The 17,579-nt window shown below is 42.9% G+C and overlaps 1 protein-coding gene across 5 annotated transcripts in view; it reads right to left on the bottom strand.

Moving 5' to 3' along the window:
- Positions 1–1,414: 1,414 nt before the first annotated feature.
- Positions 1,415–17,579, bottom strand: part of CUX2 (cut like homeobox 2) — a 549,861-nt gene continuing 533,696 nt past the window's right edge. For all 5 annotated transcript variants that reach the window (XM_068245676.1, XM_068245662.1, XM_068245667.1 and 2 more), the window contains 4 exons: positions 17,034–17,315; positions 14,122–14,310; positions 7,120–7,390; positions 1,415–4,574 (listed from right to left, as the gene is read on the bottom strand). In XM_068245676.1, the coding sequence (XP_068101777.1) occupies positions 3,734–4,574; positions 7,120–7,390; positions 14,122–14,310; positions 17,034–17,315 (1,583 nt within the window). In that variant the 3' untranslated portion in view covers positions 1,415–3,733. The remainder of the gene's footprint in view (positions 4,575–7,119; positions 7,391–14,121; positions 14,311–17,033; positions 17,316–17,579) is intronic.

Raw genomic sequence — 17,579 nt, forward strand, 5'->3', positions numbered from 1 at the left:
CACTTTAAGAAACTGTTTTTATTTCCATTTATAGCCTGAATAGACTGATATAGGATATGTTATAAGCTATCAGTATATTGAGAGACTGGTGTCAAGCCCACATTACCTGTTCTAACTGGGAGAAGGACATTGAGGTGTACAGCTGATCCTTAGTGGCGCCACCTCTTTGCACTACAATTTTTGTTTGATAAGGGAGGAGGCGAACAGGGGGAGGCTGTGCCAAATAAGGATACAGAGTGGTTAATATTGGTACTGTTCAATCTGCAGGGCACATCTAGTGCCAGCGCGCGTGTTTTGGTATATATAGCTACTTGTATCTTTACGGTAATTAGACCTAATTACTGAATGTTTTAGACCAGGTCTAAAAACAGGTCTAAAACATTCGGTAATTATTAGTGAATTCCCTTTTGATGCGACTGATTGCTGGTTTACACCAAACCATCAGTAGACTAAAACCATCAGTAGACTAGTCTAAACTGCTTAGTGAATTGAGGCCATATATTGGCCACCATAAAGCTCCAAAGATGACATTTCTGGAGTCTATAATTTACCAGGTCTTATTGGGGGTCTCTGTCTTGCTTGTTCCTTCCTCTACCCATTATACTGTGCACACATAACAAAAGGTTATATGCAGAGTGTCTGAAAAAGCACCGAGTTAGCTGGAGAAACAACTGGAAAGTGATCTAAGAGTACATTTATTGAATCTGATCAGTTCTACCTCAGGTCCTCACACTGCCCACATGCTCACCAGTAGCACAGCAATGATATAGCAGCAGTAGCATCTGCCACTGGGAGCATGACCTGAGTGGAAAGGATAAGCAGTGTCACTGACTCAACCATCATTACCCCCTACAACCTAACTGCATAACTGGAATGTCATTATGATAACCTGTGCTCTAATTTGTGATATCATAGAAGTGCCCTGCATTTCTTTAGTTATTTACTTGAGGCCACCTCAGTGATGTATCACACATTCAAGGTGCTACTGTAGTTATTGTTGCTTAGAATAAAACTGATCCCCTCCTGTTATTGTAAACAATATGGCACTTTTTTTCTTTTCACTTTCAAACTGCATTATGCTCTCTAAGCCTAATTATTTCCACAGAATACCATTACTGGCAGCAAAAGCCCAAACATGTATTATAAACCTTTGTAATATCATAAAAATATTTGCGATAAATGTATTTAGTTCCTGTAAAGCATTGGGGGCAAAATGTAGAGCAGATGTCACCATGCCATTCTATACTTAAGTGACCTTAATGTCCTGTTTACCAACTGCAGTACTTTTATTTAAAACTCCACCTTCCTTCCCAAAGAAAAACAAAACAATGATGCTGAGTTAGATATAATTTATAAAAAATCAAATTTAACCAAACATATCTTAACATCTAGCTTTTAGACAATAAATGCTCTGAATCAGTTATTCTATAAGAAAATGTTATTGGTGGAAATGGCACTGCTTAAAGCCCAACTCTGGTAATAACCATAAAGGTCTTCCACTCCCTAATGCCCCTACTCAGAGCAGCTTCAGTACTGGATAGCTAGAGTACGAGGTAGCTTCCCTACATGGAAGCCCAAAGCAGCAATCACAAACACTCACCTACAGCATGTATTTGACCAGGAAACTAAGTACTACATTTAATGCTGAGTATTGTGAGGGTGTCAGTAGAGAGGGACCTGCACAGCACAGTACTGTGGGTGTTGGCGGAACTCAGCTAATCAGTCCCATGATCACTACAATGAGTACTGCATATACATTTAATATTTGACATCAGATGTCTTAATATTTGGGGTTCTTAATTTTTTTCTACGTTAAAATAATCTTACTTGTGTCATTTATTTCTGATTTTTAGTACTAAGAGCAATGCAGAGCTTATCTTCTGTCTAGTGTGGACCAAATCAGAAAGGACACAATGGGCAGATTCTGTTACTTCATTCATAATGTGCTTATAGAGTGTAGATGGTGCAAGCATGCCTCGGAAACCCTAGTGAATATTGTAGGCCATTTCAGACATGGGGCTGAGGTAAGGAGAAAGCAAAGACGAACAACTGACACTGATGGCCATAAACTTATGTAGCCAAAGAGAGCTGGATCAAGTAACTTGCTTCCTTTTCTCTATGTAGCTTTGCAGTTAGGACATTAGTGTCCTAGCCACTGAAAACACCCCCATTTCCCCTGGGGACTGCAGCGAGTATAATCCTGCATTTGTGTATTATGTCCTGAAGAAGTTATATTGACTGAGGACAGCGTAATGGTGTGAGCTACTATAGTAGCCTGCTATGTTCCATCCAAGTGAAACCAATCTGGCCAAGCATGGTGGAACAATGAAGCTGATGTATTGGAGCAACCAAGGTAGCACCTTAAAGCAACTTGTACAACCATGTTGTAGGGCTTCATTTCAGAATATATTAAGGATATAGCAAATTTTGTTGCATTCATAAAACAAATATCAGCCACAAAGACATAGAGAAACATATTCTTCTCTGGCAGGTGATAGAATTGCTGGATAGAGCCTGAATCTCCATCACACATTGACCTCTAACCCTAGAATACAAGCTGGTATACTGACAACAGTAACATTCACAGAAACAGATGCAGAGTTTCAAGATCTTCCTAGTCTGACGTACACCTGAATTAGGGTTTTCATATGTACACACACTGCAAAACTTACTGCACAGGCTGAATTTCCCATTTCCCCCTGACAAGCCTACAATAGCTTATCCATAAACACAGCCTGGGCAGGATTTGTGTGATCTGTAATCTGGCCCATCTCAGGGTGAACACATAATACATACGGAAAGCAGGGGTGTACAGCAGGTACCGAGGGGTTTCTCAGTTTTGGGGGGAAGTGCCCAAAACTCCTTGCGCTTTTCGGATGGTGATGTTACAAATGCTCTGGCATGAAAATTACATTGATTGTATCTTAGTATGTCTGGATATTAAGCACAATATAACAGTAACATGTAAATAAATATGTATTCATACACTTGTGTACCATGACACTCAGCACTGTTCCTCCTGGTCAGACTCATCAGGCATGCGCCTCTCTCAAACACAAGTCAGGGTGACAAGATTCTATTAAGAGGGGACATTTCTATTCCTACGTTCTGCTCTACAACAATCACAGCTAGTTGGAATTGTATGTCACAATACTTTTTTTAAAGTGGACTGTCTGATCTACACACATTTCATGGCAATTCACATTCAATTTAGAGTCTTACAGACTGTATCCGTCTCCTCAGAGGGTAGGAATCACCACTGTCTTGTAGACAGCTGAAGAAACCAAAGCAGCTTCTCATCTGGTCAGCCTCCTAGTGCTTCGTGATGGCTTTAAACAACAGTCTTTAATCTCATCCAGTGGCAAGCTACGGGACGTCACTGTAATCGCGGGTACAACTCTGTGGTTTTAGGTCAATCTCTTTTATCAAAGCAGCTTAGGGTGTTAATAAATTCCAAATATTTAATAAAATATCTAAAATGTTTATAAATATTTTTTTCTAAAAGAGTCACTTTTTTTTATTTAACAGTGAAAATTAAGTTTTTTGTTTTTTAAGTTTTTTTTCTTTTAATTTCAACCTCTGTTATAACTGTCTACTCCACGTAGCAAAAACAAAATATATAGAAAATATCCATTACTGCTTCTCTGCAGTGGCTTTGCTCTCTAAGGTGGAACCACAGAGATTGGTAGAAACGGGACAGTCTTTGTTTTTAAGGTTGTACAGAAAAGTATTTTCAAAATTCCCATTCTAGAGTTTCCTCTTTATTTGCAGCTCTTTCGAGCCTGTGGATAATATTATTGAGGTTTGCCATCTTTTCATTCCTCTTCTGGTTACTGGGACTATGCTTTGCAGAGGGATGTAATGGGGTGGTGTCACTGTTTGGGCTTGAAGAGTGACTCTTAATGGGCATGCTGTTAGAAAAGGATGGAGACATAGGGGCTGAACATGAAGGGACAGGAGAGACAGACATCATGAGGCCTGGTGATGAGGCAGCTGATGGGGAGTTCAGAGAAACTTCCAAGCTACAGCGGGAAGATTCTGCTGTGGACTTAAAGCTGATGGGGTCAGATTGTGGCTGTTCTGTGGTTGCGACCTCTTTATGGGAAAGCACAGACGCACAGTCACGAGTTGTGGGCTGATGAGAGTCCTCATGTGCAGAAGTTCCATTCTGTAAATAGTGTAGTCTCTGAGCACCATCACAATGAGGGGAGGTTGAATGCTTTTCTCTAAGTTCTCTAGAAGATTCAGATTCACAACATACTTCCGATGTTCTTTCTGAGTCACAATTCTCACAAGGATTGGAGGAGTCATCATAACCATCTTCTTCCTCTGTGTTCTCAGTTTTAATGTTCACAGTAGCGCTCTCTTCCTCCTTAGGGTAGTAGTTATTGTGCAGCAGCTCTTTGAGTTCAGTGATTTCTGGTTTCTGGTCTCCTGCATCAGAACCTGGGCTATGAACCATGACTTCTTGGTGTGACGTCATTGCCGACGTGAAGCTATCACAGCTGTTTGGTTCTTGGTCGGTGTCATTATCACGCTGCCCTTCCAGCAATACCTCTCTGCGCATACGAGATCTGCAAATTCATAAAAAAAAAAAAAGTTATGTGTTCTGCTAAACTGTCAGTGATATAAATGGAAGCTACAGAACAGAATAACTCTTAAGATAAATGATGCGCATCCTCCTAGAGTCTGGAAGGACATTACTATGACTATGTAATGTAATTTGCATACAAATAGTTTTTATCAAGTACAAGCACATCTAAAGATGCCCATACTTTTGTGTCTTGGTAACCATTATACATTTTATTCACCATGTTAATTTTATCAATGTCATTACCAATTCGATATTGTATTTTGTATCATTCTTTGTATTTTGTCACTAATTATGTATCTTGTATTTTGGTGTACACCATTGTCTGTATTATTATGTACCCCATGTTTGTTTCTTACTTTGTACAGCGCCACGGAATATGTTGGCGCTTTATAAATCAATAATAATAATAATAATAATAATACACCAGTAGATATTGCAGCCCGATTGTGCTTCTGAATTGATAGTTTTATTGAATCAGAAGAGAATCAGTGCCACAACATAGCTGCTCTATTGATCTTTCTATCAATTTCTATCGAAGGACAAAAGGATTGATCGGACATGCTGTAAAATGTGGGTTGCAAGTGCTCGATCAGGTGCATGGTGGTAACATCGTTTGATATTGCGGTGACCAGTGAAGCCCCGACCAGTGTCCTCCAAATGTTAGTGTCCCCCCTATGCCTGTGTATACTCTCACCTTTCCATGTGGCACCAGGTGCATGTATGACATCACTACACATGACTGGAGCCATACGGAACTGGCCCTTGGACTGGAGCCAAACACCAGAGAAGGTTAGGAGTTGCGCAAGTGGACGGGTAACACTTTACTGAGCACGGGCACAGGGGGAACACCTTGACACTTGGTGGGGCAATGAGGCAGGGAACTGAGACAGTGGCGCTAGGTGTATTTCTGATAGATTTCATGCTGAAATCTAGCGGAAATCTGTCTGCGGTGTATGGGCAGGCAACATATTCTGATCAGAGAGGGATCTGTCTTATGGTCAATCTGCCCATGCATCGATTGATGGCTACCTTAAGATTGGTCCCAATATCAGTAATACTCCATTCAGAAAGAAGGTATTGCTGTAGTTATCATAATACACAAATTTGGATTAAAGGAGACATTTTTTCGGGCAAACTGAGGTTGAGCAGGTAGCTGTAAATTCTGAGGAAATGGGGTTCTACAAATCAGTGCAGTAGGTATTTACCTTCTTTTATTTAAAATAAATCTGAGCAATATAAATTAAAAATATGCTGATAAACTACCTGATCTTAGATTTATTTGGGTAAGAATGTCTGGAGGAAATTCCTCATCTTTGGCCTTTCAAGTCTCCATGTGGGGGTTTATTAAAAAGAGATGGAGTTTATTTATTCATGCAAATGCCAATTAACTGCATCAAAGCCATGTACTATTGTGCTCATAGGTGCTCCTACAGCATTCACTGTCCTTTCCAATGCAACCCTACTAAAGCAGTTTAGCAGATAAACCACAGACAAACAATACATGCACCATTCAAGAATTGCTGTCAATGATAATGGTTAACAAACGACTGTTGAACCATCGATCCAATTATATTTTTGGTAGCTTTCATCAGAACGCATGGGGTGACAGTGGATGGATGGTTTGTACAGTCAGGGAACCACACTGCACAATAACCGTAAACCCACATGAGCAGGACGGTTTCTCAAAAGAGGCCATCAATTAGCACTAACAACAGTTCAATATTTTAGTTCCTTATAAGAGAGGAAGAAGAAAAAAGAAAAGATCTAGCTGTTATCACAGCTGTGTGATCACATTTTTTTTTCTTTTGTTTTTTCAAATTGCCAAATGCATTTTTTTCTTTCACAATCAAGCTTGGAATAGTTTGTAAAAAACAGCTTTCAAATTAAGAACAAAATCCTTTTCTTAATAACATAAAAATCAATTCTAAGTGCTAGCTGCCTTAAAAGTTGGAAAAATTCAAAGGTCTAAGATACACTGATGCCTAATTGACGTGATCCATAAAATGCTTTACTGAGCAGCCTGATGACTGGGACATCCCAAGAGATCTGTCAACCAAAGTCAGACACAGCCTGAAGCTGCCAGACACTTGAAGAATTCAAAAGGTAGACATATCAGGAGAAACGAGGTACATGTGGGATATGGAAATGATGCAAAGTCTTCAAGGCTTAGTATTCGTGCTAACCTATATACAAATCTCCACATATATTTTTCTGAGATCTGCGGAAATTAAGAGCAATGTAATCCGAATAATAATCCGATAATAATCTGAACAATTGTATAGCGCTTTTCTCTTGTTGGACTCAAAGCGCTCAAGAGCTGCAGCCACTGGGACGCGTTCAAGAGGCCACCCTGCAGTGTTAGGGAGTCTTGCCTTGAACTCCTTACTGAATAGGTACTGACCCTAGCCAGAACTCGAACCCTGGTCTCCCATGTCAAAGGCGGTGCCCTTAACCAGGCAAGGTAAGATGTATTATTTATACACTTCTCAAATGACTCAGAAGCAGACTGATGCAGGATGGTTTACCTGTAGTTATGAAACCAGTTTATGACAGTGTTTGTCTTGAGGTTCAGCTGATAAGAAAGCAACTCGATGGTCTGCTGGGATGGGTATGGTTCCACTTCATAGGCCTTTTTTAGGGCTTCCTTCTCTTCTGTTGCCAAGACCACCCTTGGTTTCTTCATCTGTATGATGTTATAGTCTTGGGCCTGGAGATTTGGGCTCATACACTCTGTTCTGGTATTGGATTCACTGTCTGAACCAGCATTTATAAGTCCGTAACGTCGTTTAAGATATGCTAAACAAAAAAACACAATTTTGTTACATTGCTACATCATTATGAAAGTGCAACTTTCTCTGTGCACATCATTAACAGGCAATAACTGTCTGAACTCAGAAAAATAGTAATAGACAAAGGGCAGTACCGCACATAATCTATTCAGAGTCCATGTTAGGGCTTTCCACTTCGCGAATCCGCATGCGTCCAACGCATGCGGATTCGCACATGTAATGCAAGTGGATGGGCCTGTTTCCACTGTAGCGTTGTTGAGGTGCGTTTTTTTCAGCAGTGAAAAAACGCACAAAAGAGCCGTAGAATTCGCCTGCAAGTGGAATGCATGCGAATCGCCGCTAATGTATTTAATAGGGAAATCGCCTGCAGCTTTGGTATGCGAATTTTCATGCGAATTCGCATGGAAATCAATAGAAAAGTACACCGGCACTGCCATGGTTAAATTCGCATACAGCGTCATTCATGCGAATTTTCATGTGAATTCGCACAAAAATTCGCATACCACCGCATGCGAAATTCGCATCCGCATGCAAATTTTTACCGCGGCAATTCGCACCGCACAAGTGGAAACGGGCCCTAAAACAAATCAATACAACAACATTTTTTGTTGTTGCTGTGAGTTACTGCATTTTTATAGTTCATTGGCACAATATGAAATCCTGTTGTCTTTTATAAATTGTACTTCTATCTTCACTGCTCAATCCAGGTGCCTGGCTGAGTCCAAAAGTTGAGATATCATTAAAGTACAATAATTAATTCTTCGTCTTATTTGCATCTCTACATACAAATAAAGTTAAGCCTATGGGTTTGTAGTTTATTCTTAACCTCCTGAGCGATAATCCCGAGCTGAGCTCGGGGTATGTCGTGCAGGAGGAGTTCTCAGGCCCTGGTGGGCCGATCTGCATAATTTTTTTTTTGTTATACGCAGCTAGCACTTTGCTAGCTGCGTGTAACTTCCGATCGCCGCCGATCCCCGCCGTGCCGTGCAGCCCCCCCCCCCCTCCCCGACCCCTTGCGCAGCCTGGCCAATCAGTGCCAGGCAGCGCTGAGGGGTGGATCGGAACTCCCTCTGACGTCACGACGTCCATGACGTCGGCGACGTCATCCCGCCCCGTCGCCATGGCGACCGGGGAAGCCCAGCAGGAAATCCCGTTCTGAACGGGATTTCCTTCTTACTCTGATCGCCGAAGGCGATCGGAGTGGGTGGGAGGATGCCGCTGCGCTGCGGCTATCATGTAGCAAGCCCTGGGCTCGCTACATGATTTAAAAAATAAAAAAAATTTCAAAATAGTGCTGCGCCACCTCCTGGGCGATATAATTGTATCGCCCAGAGGGTTAAATAAGGGGAAAACATCAGCTGTATGTCAGTCATGTGGAACTGGCCCACTTGAAAGGATTAGGAAACATGATAAGGTAACGATTGAGCTGAACACCCTTAAAACCTGTGGATGGATGACATCTGAGCTGGGTATTCTTTTCCTCTCCAGTCCTCCTTCCATGTTGCTTGGGAACCTCCATCCCACAGCAGAGTAGTTCATTTCAGCGTCGATCGCAGAAGCTGGGCGCCGTCATAGAAGTAATGCTATGCTGCACATCCTGTGTAACGGTAATTTGGGGCTCCGGCTGGTGCCAGACCCTGAATTACATCTCCCTCCAAGTTGCGACAACTCGGAGGGGGAATAGTATTTAACGCCGCCGGGGAGTTTACCAGGAGCAGGGAGAGCTGTCATTCGGCTCACCCTCCGCCAAACTGCACCGCGACGGTATCAGATGTACTCATCCCACAATCCATACTTGCTCCATACAGCTGCAACCTTGACCCCTGCACTGGCATGATTGAATTCCCTGCCATGCCTTCCCATTGGTCCATTCATCGGGAAATTCAACTCAGCGAAAATCTTAAAATTTAAAACGCATACAAAAAAAAAGTACATTTCTTCCAGACTAAAATGAGCCATAAATTACTTTTCTCCTATGTTGCTATTACTTACAGTAAGTATTAGAAATCTGAGATTACCGACAGATTTTGGGCTAGTCCATCTCTCTATAGAGGATTCTCAGCATGGCCTTTATTCTTTATAAAGACATTCCCTGATAAAGATTTATACAAAGATGCTGGCCAGCCTCCCTTCTCGCTGCACACTTTTTTTGGCAGTTGGACGGAGCAACTGCCATTCACTAAGTGCTTTTAAAAATAAAGAAAATTCTGAGAACCCCCCTATGAGAAGATGGGCTAGTCCGAAATCTGTCGGTAATGTCTGATTTCTACTACTTACTGTAAGTGACAGCAACCTAGGAGATAAGTAATTTATGGCTCATTTTACTCTGGACGAAACATATTTTTTATTTGCATATGTTTATATATATTTAAAATTTTAGGATTTTCATGACAGAGGTCCTTTAATGCAGTTTATAAGAATTTCCTCAGAGTTCACATTGCTTTGCTGTGCAGTGAGTACAGAAGGTAAGGAAGTGGTCTCCAAGCAAAACAGACAGAAAAAAATATATTTTTTTTACAAACACGGATTATGGTGGTGCATTTTAGACAAATTTTAAGCCCCCTCCCTGCCACCTCAGAAATGCAAAATCAATTTTGTGTGAAGAAACTAAATCACCCATCATAAGTAGTATAGAAAGCATGCATTGGGGCAGCATTTCAATGCTATCATAATACGTGGATATGCTAATCAAGAGCTGCTTATGCTCGGTTTACACGGTAAGATTTTCCATGCAATTTTGCCTCCCGATCTTTTTTTCCGCACAATTCTGCACTAGATTTTCTTATCTTCATTCATTTTTCTTATCTTTTTCCATTCACTGCTATGAGAAATCGAGCGTGGAAACGATCGGGAGCAATATCGGACATGACGGATTTTATCAATCAGATCCATCTATCGCACGGAAAATCGTACCGTGTGTATTAGGTATTACACAGACATATAGGAACAGAACACACAACATATATTATGCACTGAACTTATCAGTTTGCTGCCCTAGCTAAGAATATTTAACTACTAAAAAGGCAAACATTAGGACGTTTCTGGTAAAAGGCTTTTTTCCATGCAAATCAGACTTCCTCTTATAAAGAGGAACCTTCTTTACCCAAACGCTATTAAAAGAAACATTTAAGAAAAATGCTGAGTAAGACATATATATACACACACACAGTAAAGTTTCTTTAAAGCTAGTTATACACCAGGACGTTGCGTTTAGGGGACGTTATAGGGCACATAACGTGCCCCTAACGCAACGCCTGGTGCTCTCTGGTGTGGACGTCGGAGTGAGCCGCGTTGTGCAGCTCACTCTGGCGTCCGTGATGCCGTGATGCGTACTATTGGACGCATGCGGCATCACATGGTCCCACCCGGCCAATCGCCGCACAGAGCGGCCGCTCCAGGAAGTAAACACTGCACGTCACTGAGTGCAGTGAATATTAATTAGCCATGTGCCCGGCCGCTCTCCCCTCCTCCCCAACATGACTGAGCATGTGCAAACAGTCTAACGCGGCTTAGCCGCGGAGAACACACAGCATGCAGCACTTTGCTGCGTTACAATGTAACGCAACGTGGGCAGTGTGAACAGCCCACTTGTGTTACATTGCTGTGCGTTGGGGGAGCGTTACAGACTGCACTAACGTGCGCCTGTAACGTCCCTGTGTGCAAGAAGCCTGAAGCCACCTCTGAGCTGAAGCAATATTCACAGTGAGACTTAGAATCATATCACTGAAGGCCAGATGACTTTGCTTCCCCTGATATTCTCACTCAGCCTACCTAAGAAACCAACGCTGTGCAGATTACAGCTTAACCCTTAGACTGCCAGCTATTTTTTTTACAAAAGCTTGTGAGGTAGTGGTTAGCACTCTTACTTTGCAGCACTGGGTCCCCGCGGTTTTGGATCCCATGGGTGGGATAGGGTGGAGGGTTTAAAGGAGGAAAATTTGGACCCCATTTAGAGGTTATATTGCTATGTACTATGGGCAGCCAAATTGCAAATGGTTTGCTAGATGCTCTAATGCTACCTTGTTGCTTGTTATTATTGCAATGTGGATGTATGGCAGGGCCGTTTCTAGGGCCGTGTGGCCCGTGCCGCTGCCCTGGGCGCAGAGGAAGGGGGGCGCTGTGATAGCGTGGGGAGCCAGAGCCGCAGTGAGGGCAGCCCGACCTCTCCCTCCCTCTCCCCGGGCCACCCTCCATGCTCCCCCCTCGGACTGCAGGCAGCAGAGTTAGCGCGCAGGGAAGCGCTGCTGTACACAGTTGTTACTCACCTCCCTGGATCCGATCGCCGCTCCCGCCCTGCTGGTCTCCTCTCTGCCTAGCCGCTGATACACACGCGGCTGCTTCCTGTGTAAACAGGACGCAGCGACAGCGTGTGTATCAGCGGCTACATTGCAGAGAGGAGACCAGCAGGGCGGGAGCGGCGATCGGATCCAGGGAGGTGAGTAACAACTGTGTACAGCAGCGCTTCCCTGCGCGCTAACTCTGCTGCCTGCAGTCCGAGGGGGGAGCATGGAGGGCGGCCCGGGGAGAGGTCGGGCTGCCCTCCCCGCGGCTCCGGCTCCCCCCTCCGCCATTATGAGGGGGCACCTACCTACTTGACCTATACTGGGCAAGCTACCTATCTATCCTATACTGGGGGGCACCTACCTAATCTAACCTGTACTCGGGGGCAGCTACCTATCTAACCTATACTGGGGGCAGCTACCTATCTATCCTATACTGGGGGGCACCTACCTAATCTAACCTGTACTCGGGGGCAGCTACCTATCGAACCTATACTGGGGGCAGCAACCTATCTATCCTATACTGGGGGGCACCTACCTAATCTAACCTGTATTGGGGGGCAGCTACCTATCTAACCTATACTGGGGGGCATCTACCTATCTAACCTATGCTGGGGGGCAGCTACCTGTCTAACCTATCCTGGGGGGCAGCTACCTGTCTATTCTATGCTAGCTATACCTAGCTAGCCTATACAGGTGGCAACTATACTGGCTACCTATACTGGGGGCACCTACCTAACTAACCTATACTGGGGGTACCTACCTATCTAACCTATGCTGGGGGCAACTATACTGGCTACCTATATTGGAGGCACCTACCTAGCTAACCTGTACTGGGGGCACCTACTTATCTAACTTATACCGGGGGGGGGGGGTGCCTGCCTATCTAACATTTACTGGGGGCAACTATACTGGCTACCTATACTGGAGGCAACTACCTGGCTAACCTATACTGGGGGCAACTTTACTGGCTTGCCTATGCCTGGCCACCTATACTCGGGGGGGGGGGGACCTATAGCTGGCTACCTATACCGGGAGGGGGGGGGGCGCAATTTTTACACCCTCGCCCTGGGTGCATTTTAGCCTAGAAACTGCACTGATGTATGGTACTCTATGTAAGCTGTATGCATCTGTGTTATATATGCAATGTTCTCAACTGTATTGTTCACCTCTTTGATGGACTTCCTCCAATAAAATGTAATTGAAATAAAAAAAAACAAAACAAAAAAAAAACATGTAAACACATACAACTAAGATGTATGTTTCTTCCAGAGTAAAATGAGCTATAAATTACTTTTCTCCTATGTTGCTGTCGCTGACAGTAGATAGTAGAAATCTGACAAAACCGACAGGTTTTTGACTAGTCCATCCCTTTGTGGGGGATTCTCAGTGTTTCATTTATTCTTTACAAAATCACTTCTTAGAAACGATAATACGATACAATAACATTTGTAAAGCGCATTTGTCCCATAGGACTCAAAGCGCATAGATATGTCTCAGATCAATACAGGGTTCCAGGCTGGACTGTGTTACAGAGGAAATAGTCAGGTGTTCAAGATCTATAGAAAGATGCAGGGCACCCCCCATACCTATTTGCACACTATTCCGGTGGTTGAACTGAGCAACTGTCATTCACTAAGTGCGGTTTGAAAGTAAAGAAAACCCTGAGAAGCTCCCATGAGAAGGGCTAGTCCAAAACCTGTCAGTTCTGTCCTATTTCTACTACCTACTGTAAGTGACAGCAACATAGGAGAAAAGTAATATATAGCACATTTTACTCTGGGAGATTTTTTTTTTAATGTGTTCTCATGTATTTTAAATCTCACTATTTTTCATGATAGTGGTCCTTTAATGTTATAAGATTTGAACCTGGAACTCTAGTACTACACCAATATGCTGCTATGCAGGCTGCTATGATTTTTTATTAGAAAATGGCAGCTACGCAGGGCCGGGCAAAGGCACAGACGAGAGAGGCTCCTGCCTCAGGGCGCAGTGTAGGAGGGGGCGCACAACTCACTCGGCTATCATACCCCTATTATGCTTGAAGCATAGAGAAATAAGAAAATGGGATACATGGCAGTGACTGCCAGATACCTAGAGATTAAGGTGTTTGGAGGGGGAGCGGTTGGGGAGCCCTGGGGAGCCTCTTAGTCTAATAGCAATAACAGTGTGACAGCTGCGGTAGGAAGGATGGAGGGTTGTACTTTGGTGTCTCAGCCTTGGGTGCTGGAGGACCTTGTCCCGGCTCTGCAGCTACGTAGCTGTCATGCTGTTTTTTTGGGCTGCAACAGATCCTGAAACAAGTATACAAGCACTGTAGTCACAACTGAACTGCACGCTAGCATGGGATCAATAGAACCACGCAAGCAGCGTCATTTAAACGGAGTTAGCAGGAGCTTTTTCAATATTTCTCTTAGTTCAGACATTTTAAATGAATGTATCTTCCCCTGAAACTTACCCTTCTTCTCCATCTTCTTCATGTCTCTGAGTTTTTCAATGTTGTGTGGATCACTTAGCCAGAGCTGCATGCGGACGAATGGTTCTCTGCCCTTCAGACTGAGCTTATGCCATGGCTTCGGCCTGGACAGGAGGTCTGATACAGATCCCTGAGTCAGACCCAAGATGCTTTCTCCAAACAACCTCTGACCTTTAAAATGAAAACAAAGAATATGCCACTCTGATGTACTTTACTCCTCATTTTGGTAATTAGGGGGAAACTATGCATAAACCAAAATTTCAGTTAAAAGTATGTTGCTTTAAAGGATTTGCATTGCTATAGGTGTTTTTTTTTTACCTCACAGACTGGGGCAATGTAGACATTTCATCTATGTTCTTATTAATCCTTATTACCTTTACCACTACTTATGACACCAGCAAGGAAAAAGTATTAAAATTAGGTTGTCCCAAATTTACATACGTTGGAAATTACTTTTCTTACCTACTTTTTAGTACTCTTTCACTTGCGAGGTGCTGAAAACGTATTGTGTTGACAAGATGAGAAATCATCTGTGAGAAAGCTCAGGAGAAAAGTTAATTGAATCAGAGCCAGTGTCTCTCACAGTGGTTCAGTAGGTTTCTATGGTGACTGCTTCACTCTCTTGGAAATCATTAAGGTAGCCACACACTATACAATTTTTTTAAATATTTTCGTTCAATTTGAGAATTACAATCATTTTTTTTAGATTGGTGGTAACATTTGAAAAATGTATCACATGAATGTGTTCAACTTTTCCCCAATTATGAAAAAAAATATTGAAAACTCAGAAAAAATTACTTGGGTCTATAAAGAAAAAGAATTGATTGAAAATCAAGAAATTTCTGAAAAATGGTCAGAAATATCCACCATTCCCAATTGATTTATATTAATAAAATGATGGGGGTTCCAAGGGTTTGGTTCAGCTTGGGGTCAATTCCTAACGGGTACCCAGATAGCTTTGGATGGTCTCCCCCACAGTATCACCTGGTACTGGCCCTCGTATAGTTGCTCTATTTTTGACAAACAATGTTATTGATGTTCTTGATGTATTATGTTATTATTTCATGTTTGATTGTGTTTGCTGTGTAATTTTTTTGCACCACTTTAAAACTTTTCTTCAACAGATGTATAGAAAAATTAGATTTCTCAGTTGAATAAAAAAAATTATAGTTTTTATCAAAAAATGAGAAAATGTATTTATTGTATCATTTGCAGTCACCTTTATATAGTCAATATTTTGATTTAACATTGCTTGCTGAAATCCAGCCTGGCTTGTCTCAATCAGTTGAATCTAATTCTCAATACACTACCTATGTGGGTGGTTAATGTTTCAGATGTGTGATTAACAACTTCAGGACCGCAGGCTTACACCCCCCCCCCCCCCCCCAGTGACCAGGCCATTTTTCACAAATCAGTGCTGTGCAGCTTTGACAGCTTGCTGCACAACCATACAACTTAAGGACAACAAAGGAGGTGAGACTCATTTGTGTGCTAACAGGACATGCCTACCAGGCATAGGACTGTGGCAGGGATTAGATTGTGCGGCCATCTGAGGGACAAAGATGTGACAAGGCTGTCACCTGTACAGCGCTGCGGGAGATCCGCAGCACTGTTTACTTTGTATCCCCCCCCCCCCCGTAGCTCTGATCGGAAAACCTGCCAGCCACAATTGCGGGCTGGCAGGCTGCTTACCGCTGCGGCCCCCTCTCTCCCCCTGCAGGGTACGGCACTTGAGCAAGTGCTCGTTCCCTGCAAATCTCGCGCATCGCAAGATGACGCAATCCTGCGTTAGGCGATCCTGGGGGAACCACTCTGTGGCTGATATTCTGAGTGAGGCGGTCGCAGAGTGGTTAAAAAAACTTTGTAGGGGCTGGTTCACTCGGGTTTCTACTGGCCGTTTACTGCCGAAATCGACCAACGCCCACACTGGGATTAATGGAAGAGTTCTTCTCAATGTGATTACCGTAGTTTGTGTGAATGTTGCGGTCAATCGAAATTTCTGGAATGCTGCATGTAGCATCCTGCTGTGGTTGGGTTTAACGGTTCTGTGTCCCCTATTTAGGCTCAAAATGTGATGTAACAACACGGACTGATGCCAAGCACCTTTCTGCTCGGTTGCAGAAAAGCGTTTAGCATTGGCTAAATGCGCTGCCTTTATAAGCCCATTATAAGCCCACCTGAACCCAAACCTAAAACTACCAGATCCTACTGTAATATTAGGCAGAGAAGGGGAAGAATGCACTATGAGTTATGCATTGCTTGCTACATTACACTGCTGTCAATCTAACACTGGAAGCTTCATTACAGGAGGGGAGAGCAGAATCATCACTCAGTATGTCACTGCCTCCCACTCCCCAATCAGCTGGATGGAGGGGTGACTTTGCTTAGGCTATGCTGCCCAACAAAAGAGTGGATAAAGGTGTACATTCAGAGATGCTCATGCTGGCAGTGCTAAATGTCAAGGCTAGCAGGTGCAACTTGATATAAATCAAGTAACAGCTTGAAAGTGTTTTTTTCAGGTTCCCTTTTTGTTCAATAGCAAGCTTAATTAAAGATCATGAAACAATTCTGTGTGGAAAATATGTAATAATATTGGAAATCAGGAAGTGTTGTGGGATTCACCATTACTGTTTATGAGATCAGCAATGTACAACAACACGTGATGACCATGTACAACTTGTTCCATGAAGTTCTAAGCTGTGGAAAATTTCAAAGGGAAACGGTTAATGGAACATATACCGGTATATGAAATTGGTGTCATATGGGTTTAAGATCTCAAGTGATTAAATTGGTATTATGCAGTAAACCAGGACTACTCAAAAAGGAAAATTTAAGGTGAAATAACACCAGGTCCATGTATGTTATCCGCAAGTGACATATGTGCGCACATTTACCTAAATTATTGTCTGTTAGCACTTCCTTCACTTTCTTAGTGATGGAGTAGGTGTCCAGCTCTGGTGACATGGCCACTATCTCCTGGATCCCTGCTGTAGCAGCATGGTGGGGGCCTGGCACGGTTCTGCTGTTTACAGAGGACGTGGATCGGATTTCTGGCTGCTGATTTTCTTTAATGCTTTCCAGGCATAATATAAGAGGCTCAGAGGAACTTTTTTCTTGATCTGAAGGACTTGGAGATGGAGATGGTGATGGCTGAGTTTCCAAAGGACTCGCTGTGCCTTCAAAAGAAACACACATTTTATTATTTTTTAAGTTTAAACATGACATGTTTCAAATAAGCCCTTCTACAAAGTCACTGGTAACATAAATGTCCTTGTGCTCTGATAGCTGGGAAGTGCACCTTGCACACAATCTGGTAGGGAAGGGCAGGAATATTTTATAGTCTCACCAGCCAGTCTACCACAATCTGCCTCTACAACTACAATTACCTTGCTTGCCAAAGCTTCACAATACTCTGCAAGCATTGTGTTCAAATCTGTCGT

The sequence above is a fragment of the Hyperolius riggenbachi genome, chromosome 1, assembly GCF_040937935.1.
Source record: "Hyperolius riggenbachi isolate aHypRig1 chromosome 1, aHypRig1.pri, whole genome shotgun sequence".
Classification (NCBI taxonomy): Eukaryota; Metazoa; Chordata; class Amphibia; order Anura; family Hyperoliidae; genus Hyperolius; species Hyperolius riggenbachi.